The sequence below is a fragment of the Borostomias antarcticus genome (genome assembly GCF_949987555.1).
Source record: "Borostomias antarcticus genome assembly, chromosome: 4".
NCBI classification, from domain to species: Eukaryota; Metazoa; Chordata; class Actinopteri; order Stomiiformes; family Stomiidae; genus Borostomias; species Borostomias antarcticus.
Window position 1 is genome coordinate 5526124 of NC_140237.1, and position 13139 is coordinate 5539262.

At 47.0% G+C, this 13139-nt stretch overlaps 1 protein-coding gene across 1 annotated transcript in view; it reads left to right on the forward strand.

The window, feature by feature from the left end:
* The window catches only part of LOC311307928 (C-myc promoter-binding protein-like), a 115032-nt gene that overhangs the window by 31900 nt on the left and 69993 nt on the right, over positions 1-13139 (forward strand). The window contains 9 exon segments of the mRNA XM_084436824.1: positions 482-723; positions 1649-1715; positions 2371-2429; positions 3159-3303; positions 4060-4235; positions 4874-4974; positions 6397-6612; positions 9507-9652; positions 9947-9985. Of these exon segments, the coding sequence (XP_084292950.1) occupies positions 482-723; positions 1649-1715; positions 2371-2429; positions 3159-3303; positions 4060-4235; positions 4874-4974; positions 6397-6612; positions 9507-9652; positions 9947-9985 (1191 nt within the window).

Here is a 13139-nt window from a genome sequence, read left to right on the forward strand (position 1 = left end):
GAACCCCACCCTGCGTCTCTGAGTGCGTGCGGGTTCGCAAGTGTGTGTGGATTGGCATATTTCTGCTGAGAGCAGTGTGTCTGTTGTAAGCCGAGGCGTGCTTTCTTGGGAAGGTCAGAGGGATTGGTGAGGCTCTGGCATATTTCCTCTCACTCTGTCAACAGAGCGTGGCTCACTTTGAAAACAGTGTGTTTGATCTGCCCATGAGAGCAGCCATGTTTCCAGGTATCAGAAAGGATGCAGATAGGAAAACAGAGACTTCTAGGACTGTGCGCTCGACTGGAATTTATTGTGAAATGGAGCAGGCTGAATTCCAGCGCTGGTATTAGAGGGTTATATAAATCCATTATCTGAGACATACAGGCCAACTCTTTCTCTTGATTCATGCGTGCGTGTGTGTGCCTGCGTGCGTGTGCGTGCGCGTGTGTGTGTGTGTGCCTGCGTGCGTGTGTGTGCTCTTGTGTGTGTGTGTGTTCACCAGGTGTACGGTGCAGCCATCCAGTTCTACGAGCCCCTCCCCCAGGAGCGTCTGACAGACGCGCAGCGCGCTCAGCTTGGCCTGCAGGGCCCCGCCCCCTCCCCCACCCCCACCCCCCACTCGGTCCACACCAACAAGTGTGTCTGCCTGCTCTCCCACTGGCCCTTCTTCGACGCCTTCCGCAAGTTCCTGACCTTCCTCTACCGCTACTCCATCTCCGGCCCGCACGTCCTGCCCATCGAGAAGTGAGCCGCCCACTTCCTACTTCTGAATGCTGTGCTTGTTTGAGGAGACGTTATTGGTTGTTAGGAAGGTTATCGGTTGTTAAAACGTGTCTTCCTAATCTTCCTAACCGAGTTTTCTCATTCCACTTTACAACTGGATATCTTTCCAGATAGACTGTGTGTATGATCAGTCAGAAACAGCAGGCTCTATCCTCCAGTATGTATCCACATGTACCCAGCTAGGATAGGGGCTGTTCAGGTCTCATGTACCCAGCTAGGATAGGGGCTGTTCAGGTCTCATGTACCCAGCTAGGATAGGGGCTGTTCAGGTCTCATGTACCCAGCTAGGATAGGGGCTGTTCAGGTCTCATGTACCCAGCTAGGATAGGGGCTGTTCAGGTCTCATGTACCTCATGTACCCAGCTAGGATAGGGGCTGTTCAGGTCTCATGTACCTCATGTACCCAGCTAGGATAGGGGCTGTTCAGGTCTCATGTACCCAGCTAGGATAGGGGCTGTTCAGGTCTCATGTACCCAGCTAGGATAGGGGCTGTTCAGGTCTCATGTACCCAGCTAGGATAGGGGCTGTTCAGGTCTCATGTACCCAGCTAGGATAGGGGCTGTTCAGGTCTCATGTACCCAGCTAGGATAGGGGCTGTTCAGGTCTCATGTACCCAGCTAGGATAGGGGCTGTTCAGGTCTCATGTACCTCATGTACCCAGCTAGGACAGGGGCTGTTCAGGTCTCATGTACCCAGCTAGGATAGGGGCTGTTCAGGTCTCATGTACCCAGCTAGGATAGGGGCTGTTCAGGTCTCAGGAGGATTCATGCTATCCGGTGTTCCACAGCGGCTCCTGAGTCTTCCCCGCGCCAGGATGTGATGACAGATTCGGCTCCCCCTCACGGTTATTTGTGGTCTCTCATCCTTCTAATTGCTCCTCCTCCAGGCACATCTCCCAGTTCATGCACAAAGTCCCCTTCCCCTCCTCCCAGAGGCCCAGGATTCTGGTACAGGTGAGTTTAGGGATCCACAGCCTCCATGTTCTCATCAGATGCCCTTTTCTCACTCACACCTGCAATGGTGAGGATGACGGTAACACATTACAGAGCGGCAGGCCTGTATTTAAGATCACTTCTATATTTGAGATCACTTCTATATTTGAGATCACTTCTATATTTGAGATCACTTCTATATTTAAGATCACTTCTATATTTGAGATCACTTCTATATTTAAGATCACTTCTATATTTAAGATCACTTCTATATTTGAGATCACTTCTATATTTGAGATCACTTCTATATTTGAGATCACTTCTATATTTGAGACCACTTCGATATTTGAGATCACTTCGTAAAGTGACGGGTTGGAAATTGTGTAATCAAGTCAACCCCCTTCACCACCGATGTTTAATACCTAGAGGTCTTAGTGATGCGCTGTGTGCATCCATTTCGGTCAGTATTGTCACCAGTTAATGCTCTTCTGTTAGTATTGTCCAGTTAATGCTTATCTGTTAGTATTGTCCAGTTAATGCTTATCTGTTAGTATTGTCATCAGTTGATGCTCATCTGTTAGTATTGTCCAGTTAATGCTCATCTGTTAGTATTGTCCAGTTGATGCTCATCTGTTAGTATTGTCCAGTTGATGCTCATCTGTTGACTGTCCTACAGCTCTCGCCTCATGACAGCCTGATGTTGAGCCAGCCTGTGTCGTCTCCTCTACCTCTCAGGTAAAGTTGGCTTGTCTTTGTATGTGTACCACTGTATAACTTACTATTCTCTCTTGATACCAAGTTTTGTCACCAATACCGGCAGCACAGAAGGGACAGGGTCTGTAGATCGACCCCTGAACTGTATGTAAGCAATTTATTGAGCAACTGTACATGCTGACGACATGCATCATGGGTGGGGGACGACAGCTTCACTGTGCACTTGTTTGACTTTACAGTTGTAAAGCGTGTGATGTCTGGTTCTAGGCGTGTAACGTGGCAGAGTGTGTATGGTACTAGGCGTGTAACGTGGAAGCGTGTGTATGGTTCTAGGCGTGTAACGTGGAAGCGTGTGTATGGTTCTAGGCGTGTAACGTGGAAGCGTGTGTATGGTTCTAGGCATGTAACGTGGAAGCGTGGGATGTCTGGTTCTAGGCGTGTTACGTGGCAGAGTGTGTATGGTTCTAGGCGTGTAACGTGGAAGCATGTGTATGGTTCTAGGCGTGTAACGTGGAAGCGTGGGATGTCTGGGTCTAGGCATGTAACGTGGAAGTGTGGGCGGTCTGGTTCTAGCCGTGTAATGTGGACGCGTGTGTCTGGTACTGGGTGTGTAACGTGGAAGCGTGTGTATGGTACTAGGCGTGTAACGTGGCAGCGTGTGAGGTATGGTTCTAGGCGTGTTACGTGGCAGTGTGTGTATGGTACTAGGCGTGTTACGTGGCAGCGTGTGATTGTGCGTGTGCGTTGCAGTGGGGGGCGCTTCTCTACGCTGCTGCAGAACCTGGGTCCGGAGAACGCGGCCACTCTGCTGGTCTTCGCCGTGACAGAACACAAGATCCTGGTCCACTCCCTGCGCCCTGCTGTGCTGACCAGCGTCACTGAGGCGCTGGTGTCGGTAAGTAGCTCATTTATGAGGAAGTGCACTTGTTTAAATGTAAGCTCAGTTAGTTTTCATGATAGCAGCATTAGTATAGGAATTGCAGAAAATATCAGAACGTAATAACGTATTGTAAGGAATCTGACCAGTAGAAGTATCATCGTCACCAAAAACGAACATTTTCCAGGAGCTTGCGTCTCGTGGAGAGAGGTCAGGGAAGAATGTTTACAGTTCTCAAAATCAGGCGTAGGATCAGTATTTGTATATTTCAGCAAGAAAAGTGAGCGTGAAGAGCAGTGACAAGTGTCAGTCATGGAAGAATTGAAGCAGAAAATAGCAAAGGGAGAGCTTCTAAAAATCCCAAATGAGACTGGGAAGTGTAGGTTGTGGAAGCACTATGACCTGATCGTGAGGAGCACAAGCTCTGGTTTATTATTATAAGTGAGGCTATTTGCTGGTTTTTGTGGCTGCCATAAAATGTTGTGACTGTTTTTTGATAATCGTATATCAGTCAGGAATATCATATCTCAGGTTTCGACTCGGGCTCAGGCTTCAAATGTTGCATTACAGTCAGGCTTATTGTCGGGCCAGGCCTGAACGTCACAGACCCAGGCTGGGTCCAGGCTTGGTTTCCAGGCCTGTGATGAGTCAGACCCCTGATGGGCACCATGTACAATGACATGCTGAGCAGCCAGTAATCCACCACAGCGTCTCTCTATTCAGAAAAGGCCCCTGGCTCCAGTACTGATATCCCTCCTCTGCTCCTCCTCTCAGATGATCTTCCCCTTCCACTGGCCCTGCCCCTACATCCCCCTGTGCCCGCTGGCGCTGGCCGACGTGCTGAGCGCCCCCTGCCCTTTCATCGTGGGGGTCGACTCGCGCTACTTTGACCTCTATGACCCCCCGCCAGACGTCAGCTGTGTGGACCTGGATACAAACACCATCTCCCAGTGAGCACTGCTTCTCTGCCTCTGAACTCCTGCCCAGAGCTAGAATGTAGTACAGAGCAATTCCATTAGGATTGGAAGGAGGTTTGCACACTTGGTTTGGATGTGATTTTGATTACGAATGCCTCTTAAAAAATGTATTTACTGGTTCTCTCATAGTCATAGGAGTTCTCTCAGATTTAGTGCAGAAATGCTCTTCAGTCTCAACCTATTCTATGAAATTGAGTAGAATGAAATATCATGTGTCTGATCAGCCACAGGTCAGAGCCCAAAGACAAGCCACTCCTGACCACGAAAACCTCACTCCTTTTCCTCTAGACCCCTGCTTTTTTTTCTCTCTTTATAGACTTCCCTGCTGGCAACCAATGTGTTTGAAACATGCAGACTATTTCCCCCTAGTTTAGCTAGGGAAGTGGTTCTATATAGTGTCAGATTCATGCTAAGCACATGCAGTTTTCCCGCCTCAGGTTTGGTTAGTGGCGGTCTCCATCTTTTGCTTTGATCCTGCGGTCACTCACTCAGCCGGACACATCCAGCAGCACTAGGGTGGTCCCCAGCCTCAAGGCCATCACCACCAGTATGTATTCAGAGAGGGGGGTCCCCTCATCCTCTCCAGAGCTGACTGTGCTTTCGGTTTCTAGCAATGAAGATAAGCGAGCCCTGACCTGGAAGATTCTGCCCAAGAAGGCTTGTAAAAACCTAATGAATGTGCTGAACAATTTCTACCAGCAGCTGGCTGACGGTGAGTACTGTCCTAACAGAACAACATGTTTCACATCAAAACCATGGTTCATGTTCAGAGGGGTTGCCAGGTTTCCTTTGCTTTAGTCAGCTGTTCAATCATGGTCATACCATATTAGAAGCAGATCTGGCAACCAGTCTTGTTCAGGTGTAGCCTAGGCCATGCACAGTCTCTCCTTCAAGATTACTGTTGAGGAGTACAGTAGATTGTTAACTACAATGGTATGAAGAAGTCCTATTGAAATGCATAAATATACACAGTATATGTAATGTGCATTGCTCATGATCCAAGCAATGATACTTTGGTGGGAGCTTGTCACTCAACTTACATCTCCAATAACTTGACACCGCAATACTCAACCACACCAAAGGAAGTTAAAAAACAGAGTTCAGCATGTTTGACATCATTTTTCTTCTCCGCTCTCTTCAGCCCTAATCGTCCCCATTATGTCATGGAACAGCACTTTCTCCCAGCTATTGATGGCGTTAAGCTGCTCCCGAGGACCCAGAGTACCTGCTTCTTATTGAGATACACAAATCAAATAACTGCTTATTCTAAGATGCAGCCAAGCAGAAAATCGATCCTGTCGCTGCTTGAGTGCTTTACCCGTAATATGGAATATTGATACAGCTGATACAGCGCTGGGCAGAACCTTATAGCACTAGGACCCAGACACAGAACCAGAGCTTTTAAGAAGCAAACCCAGACACAGAACCAGAGCTTTTAAGAAGCAAACCCAGACACAGAACCAGAGCTTTTAAGAAGCAAACCCAGACAGAGAACCAGAGCTTTTAAGAAGCAAACCCAGACAGAGAACCAGAGCTTTTAAGAAGCAAACCCAGACACAGAACCAGAGCTTTTAAGAAGCAAACCCAGACAGAGAACCAGAGCTTTTAAGAAGCAAACCCAGACACAGAACCAGAGCTTTTAAGAAGCAAACCCAGACACAGAACCAGAGCTTTTAAGAAGCAAACCCAGACACAGAACCAGAGCTTTTAAGAAGCAAACCCAGACACAGAACCAGAGCTTTGGATTTGACCCTTCACCTACAGTCCTTCAGAAACCAAACTGAACCACCATTCACTCATACTGAACCACCATTCATTCATTCATTAAGCAGGACCTCTTGTCTCAGAACTGTGTTCAACCTGCTTTGCAGTGCAGCTCTCATTTATCTTTACACCTCCAGATGCTCCAGATGTATTTGATTTATTTATTTCCAAAGGAACACATTTGTAATTTAACTCACAAATGCACAATAAGTGAAATTACGTCATATTTTACTTGAAAGGCCGTTTAATTCACTACCTGTATGGAGTGAAACTGAGACTAGTCCTGCTCTGCCCCTGGTCCCCACTGACCCCCATCTCACCCCCATCTGACCCCCATCTGACCCTCATCTGACCCCCATCTGACCCCCAGGCCAGCAGAGGCCAGACGGACTGCTGGAGCTGAGTATGAGCGACTTGTCAGAGCTGAGCTGCGGCAAGAGCCTGCACACGCTGGAGATGGAGATCCAGGAGGCCTTCCTGCGCTTCATGGCGGCCATCTTGAAGGGCTACCGCTCCTATCTGCGACCCATCACCCAGGCGCCCTCGGAGAAGGCCACCGACGCTAGCTCCCTCTTCGACCTGCAAGGTCAGGATACCCTCTAGTTGTTTCACATACAGCCTATGTTTCCTTGAGGCTTCTCTGAAGTTACATGCTATAGACTATATGTCATTTATTTGAAATGAAATGAAAATAGAAAATAATTCTACGACTGGCAATCCATAGTCCCATTTCCCCTATCCAGTACCGCTGGCCTGCCTTGGTGTGGTTTAAACCATGAGTCTTCATCACCGTTTCTTCTCTGAGTAAAAACATTGTGCACACAGTGACCAGATGGAGGGCTGTTGGGGGTTCAGAAAGGTGGTGGGTGTGTGTGTTCAAGACTTGTGTTCAGACTGTTTTGCAGTCTGGAGAGCTAGCTTTGCAGCTGTCGAAAGCTCCAGAGCCTAGTGTGGACCAAGACCCTGAAAGCTGGTTAATTTCACAGCTATAATGAGTGTGTGTGATCTCATTGCTGCTCTGGTGATGGCTGGCTATAGCCAAGGACATGTCCAATAAGAGAAATATGATAGGACAAATGAGCAGTCAAGATTTTTTTTGATGACCTCTTCGGTGTTCTTACGTAATGATTTGCGTAATATGGCAAGCATGGGTCCTGGGAAGAGAAGCCACCTTTTTATTATGTTCAGATGGATGTGTGTTTCTTAATTTCCTGTTGTAATTGTGTCTTTTCTATGGTGAGTGTATCAAAAGGAAACCACCAGCTCTCTGAATGGATTGCTGCTGCTATTAGCTCGATATTTTGCACAGCAATTGCAACGGCAATCTGCTCTAGTTTAGCACGATATCCACAAAAGATTTTGCTCTAATGATATGCCGGGCAAATACGCCCACAAATTTGCAATTTGTGCCCATGATTGCAATTAGCCATGTGGTAAATATTGGCTTTGTGCGAAGAACACAGTATCCATGACCATGGCAGAGAGAAAGAACACAGTATCCATGACCATGGCAGAGAGAAAGAACACAGTATCCATGACCATGGCAGAGAGAAAGAGCACACACATGTTCAGACCGAGAGCTGAATGTCCTCACAGACGAGGTGCAGAGACATGCAGCCAAACTGCAATCAAGAAATCTATACCCAACTGAGAGAAATCACACTGGGGAATCCATATCAGAGAGCGTTAGTGCCGTTGGTCAGTGGAAACGCACGCCCTCAGACTGTAAGAGAAGATGTATGGATCTGAAAAGATGGCGTTTAATAACAGCCAAGCATCTGCAGCGAGTGGAGGACCGCAGCATGAAGAGCGATTGACAGACTGACCCTCCAGCCAGAGAAGTTCAGAGCAGTCAATAGCACCCACAACATTCGGGAAGCCAGTAACATGGAAGAAATCTTGTTTTGTTTCCTGGATGTCCCGTTGGTTTTTGGGAAACCAAATGAAGCTGCCCACTCTTGGTACTACGGCAGGTAGCACCTCCCACATGGCCCTGCAGACCGATGACTGGGTGAGCCCAGACACCTGCCATGGGGGTCTGGAAGGAGCCCGACGCAAGACCCTGCAGTGTGGAGAGTAGCTTTACCATACCAGGTAATGCGTGGCTTCTTTTGGAGGTCGGCTCAATGTCGTCATTGATATCATCCAGAAGGGCAAGATCTGTGTGTCCTGGCAACCTGTATCTCAGAATAATATCACTCTCACTGAGGTCATAAAGGGATATTCTCCTCCAAAACATGCGTTCTTGTGCACGCCTGGCATAGCGGTGCCTTCGTCTGGCTACAATAACTGCTGCCATGATCCCTGGAGAGCCCGGGCATGTAAGACCCTTATTTGTGTTGCACTTACCACCAGCTGAATGCAATTTGTAGATACAAGATCTTGGATATAGTTGGATCTCCAGTGGTTCAAGCTTTTCTCCATATTTCAGGACACAGATCGGATCATAATGAAAACGACAGACCGCACTTTTTTGCAGAAAATATCAGTTGTTTGTTTCTGTGCATCACAGCTGGCTGGACTTATTTTTAAATCCCCCTCTATATATATTTTGCCCTTAATATCATCCAATATCAATTCAATATCATTCAAACTTGGAACACAGGTTCTGAAGAGAGACAGAAGGAGAGAGTGCGCGCTGACTGCTGCAGTTAATACCAGCTTTTCAAAAGCGATATTTGCACCTCTCTAACAGCGTGTGGCAGTTAGCTTATGGTCTTTGTGGATCAGACGCAAGGCTTATTTGGGGCAATTTTGCACTGAAGTACCTAATTTACATACATTCAAATGAGACTGGCGCAGCCGTGGGGCTATTTGCTCATCAGTACTGTTTGCAATGCTTTCCCCACTTTGCGTGTGCTTTGTGGAATGGATGCTATTTCTTTTGTCTTATTTACACAGGTTTTGCTGCTGCAAAAGCCACACAATCTTTAGTGGATTTGGCCCTAAGTGTTACAGCATAGGGGCACACACTGCGGCTTGGCTTCTGCCTCTGTGGTGTGAGCCAATGGTCATTCATCCTGGTCTGGCCATCCCACAACAACATCAGGCTATTAGTCACACCAGCTGCTTCAACACCTTGCAAGGAAGCTGCCACCCATTTGTACGCCTTTGATTGGCTATTATAGAACATGTCCACACCTGGCCAAGTCTATTCAGTCTTGTCTATTTTTCATTAGTGGTCACTTTGCTGGAGTGTGTGGGATAGTGTCCCCTGAAAGAGAAAAAATGGTTTTGTTAGCTGAGGGTATAGACTCAACCATTGAGTGGTTCAGGGTCATTAAGCAAAGCCCCCTTAGCACTAATAGCAAATTGCAAACATCAAATGTCAGTTGTACTGTTTAACCTGTTGATTGGTTGGGTCACCATACCAATTGTTTCACTATAACAAGTATTTTTTCACTACACCAAATACACTTGCAGAGCTAATTGTTAGCATCAATTGCTAGCTGTGCTAATTTGACCTTTTCTTCTTCTCAGGCTTCCTGAAGAGTCGGGACCGCTCACACCAGAAGTTCTACTCTCTCATGACCAAGACTCAGATGTTCATCCGTTTCATTGAGGAGTGCTCCTTTGTTAGTGACAAAGACGCTAGCTTGGCCTTCTTCGACGACTGTGTGGATAAAGTGAGCACAACTTAAAAATCAATTATGTAAAACTTTCCAAACATCTCTCTTTTGTTTTCCCTCTCTGGCACTTCTCTTCCTCATTCTATTTCATTCCTCTCCATTTAGTTAGGAGCTTTTCTCCTCTAGCTATTGTGTAGTATATTATGTAGAACTAGTTCCCTCAGTAACATTGCTAGTTTGTCCACCATTCCTGCCTACTTTCACCTGTCTTTAATGAAACATGCCTCTGTCCGGTCCTCTCCTGTCTCCTCTCTTTCTATCCCTTCTCCTCTCTGCCTCCTGTGCGAGCAGCTCTACAGCTCAGAGCGCAGTACAGACAAAGGAGGCAAGGCAAGTGTTCTTTGTGTCTTCTCTCTACCTCAACCTCACTGTGATAACGTTGAAGATGGAGCAGAGCTACACCTTTTGTGTGATGTACTGAAAAGCCCAAATATCACCCCCGGGTGTGTTTGGTTTCCCATGAGAAAGGTCGGCGGTTCAATCGCCATCTGGACTCACCCCATACATGCATAGCAAGTAGGCTGGTGTTTCAGCAGTGCACATAACATGTGCCATTTAGCTAGCCATGGTTAGTATCCAAAGCTGCCACCAGACAGATTCATTTCTAACTTCTCTGTGGGCTGTAATTGAAATCACAACTTGTATGAGCTGCAAGCAGCGAGTTTAACAAACTAAAGCGTGTACTGCTATAGCCTGCGTACTACAGTATGAACAGAAAGATGAGTTCCTCAGCCTCTTTCCTCTTTCAACCCCGATTATCCCTACTCCACCTAATATGAGCATTAGACTATGTGCAAATTGCTTCAACAACACTTATAACAATACTGCAGATCAGGGCAAATGCAGTGCTTCATTGGTTATATTCTGTCCAGATACTGTAGGGCTTTTGTTGCAGCTCAGTGATTTTAGAATATGTAGGAGTTGGAAAAAAAAGAATATGACGTTCTAAGATGACTTCTAAACCACTCGTCTCTCCTGGTCTGTCCCAGTGAGACAGTGCCTTGAACCCAAAATCAAACATGATCCCAGAGGGGAAATTGCAATGCAGATACTTAGAGGAGGAAATGAGGGCTCATATCCGAGGCTCCGGTCCTTGACTGACATGAGGGGTCTGACTCTGTCCTTGACTGACATGAGGGGTCTGACTCTGTCCTTGACTGACATGAGGGGTCTGACTCTGTCCTTGACTGACATGAGGGGTCTGACTCTGTCCTTGACTGACATGAGGGGTCTGACTCTGTCCTTGACTGACATGAAGGGTCTGACTCAAGGTCTGACTCTGTCCTCCTCCCTCAGTATCAAGTTCATACTCCAGTAATCCCTCTGACTCACTGCACCAGGGAATCCCTGCTAGGATTAGACTCTCTACTGCACTCTCAGGACTACATAAGCTCCTCTGGGTTCAGCCCACACTCTGCCCCCCGCCCCACACACACACGCACACACAAACACACGCTCACACAAACACACATACACACATACACACACACAGCCACCTTCTGCTCTCATAAGAGCAAAATACTGTAACTGCATAACTCTTTTCTCACTCCCATGAGTCTCACACTCCCTAAAAGAGCTGTATGTCCAAACCAACAGAACTGAATGTTCCTAACTAGAAACAAAGAGACAACACAAATCTTTGGAGACCAAGCCAAAGAATGTCAATTGGTTATTTCATTTTTTGCACTGGCAATAAATTCAAGCCTTTTGGAATTTTGTGTTTGGTTTCCTCATCAAGTTTAGCTGTAATACAACGTTGCTTCACTTAACAAGAAGAATGCATATAGAATGATGACATTCATGACATTTCATATCTTTTGATATAGGTAAAACCCTCATGGTTTTACTGCATCAAGATCAATATGATTCTGGGCGCCCCGGTAGCTCAATGGGCTGGGGCGCCTACCATGTAAAGACTAGTCCTTTCTGCAGCGGCGTGGGTTCGGCAATATGCACATTGTTCTAGTCTGGCCCCCTGCGACCCCCTGCGGCCTCCTGAGCGGCGCCGTTGATATAGGGGTTCACTGAATATCACTGAAGTGATCTATCAAGAACTGATGAATTTTACACACTTGGCCTTTAAGATAGCACGACATATTCAGTGAGCCATAGGGCTCCATTGTAATCGCCAAGGTAGAGATCCAAGGTCGCCGGTTCAATCCCCACCTCCGACGCAAAATGTCCAAGTGTCCTTAAAGGCAAAATGCACCCTAGAACAACATCAGGCTGAAAAACTAGAGCCCCATACAAAAATATAGGTGATGGCGAGTCCTATAGACCGGACTAGCGGCATCTAAAGAAAATCACGTTTCAGAGTCAGCACTTCCGGGATATACCGCGTCGAAACGCGTCGACATATACTGCCAGCAAATCGAGCAAGACTACAGGGGGGTGGGTGCTTGGTATGATTGACAGCTATGATTGACAGCTATGACAAGCACGGCGGAGGGGGCTAGCGAGCGAACATACGCCCCCTAGTTTCACATTTCAGAGCTGACTGAACATCTGTGAAACAACAAAATAAGAATGGAACGCGATAACTTGGAAGATTTTATAGAAGATGAGGAAGATGTTGATGATTCGGAGGAAATTCAGGGCTATTTGTTTGAGCCTGAATTTACAGCAGACGAAATCCGACAACGGAGAGAAGAACAAGAGGCTGCCGCCAGGCTAGTCAACCCAGGCGATGAGGCTGGATTAGCGGCCGCGATTCTTCGGTCTGGCAGTAACTGGTGGTGTCTGTGCGAAAACTGCCCAGCTATGCCGACAGAGACAGAATCTCTCTGTTGCCAAGAATGGGACCGTGGACAGTTACTGCTTTCAGAGATGGCAGAGGAGATGGAAGAGGAAGACGGGGCGCTTTGTCTGACAGAGCATGGTAGTCACGCAGCCCATTTGGATCGAGGAGTTTTGGAAACTTTTTTGCTTAGATAGGATAAATTGGAAGAGGAGACACAGACCGGAGGGTCCCGGAGGGCAAATGACAAATAAGTAAGTCAACCTAACGTTATACGTAGATCTCTGCTTTGAATTGTCTAACCTGGCTAACGTTAGCTATCTGCATTTCATATCTGCCTATTTGGCTAATCTGAGTTCCAGGAGCCCAAGCTGAGGCAAATAGTTGTCTAACTGCAATCTCGTCAATAATGAAGTCATTTTATAATGTAGGCTGTAATGTTAGCTTTGTTTGGCATGCAATGGTGCTTTGGCTAATGTTCGTAAGCTAGACAGCAATTTTAATGTATTTTCTTTGTATCTAGACAGTACCGCTTGGCTGGCTACAGAATTGTCCTGGAATGGGTTTTATGGGGAGAACGGCTCGGAAGACACCGACGTGCTGTTCTTCCTGCTTGTGTGGTGGAAAGTATTCGCCAGCTATATCCTTCTGCGGATGGACAATACCGTGGCTTTATCGAGGTCAATGAGGCTTTGGAAGGAATGTATCAGTAGGCCTACCTGATGTGTAATGTTAGGCTACAGTTAG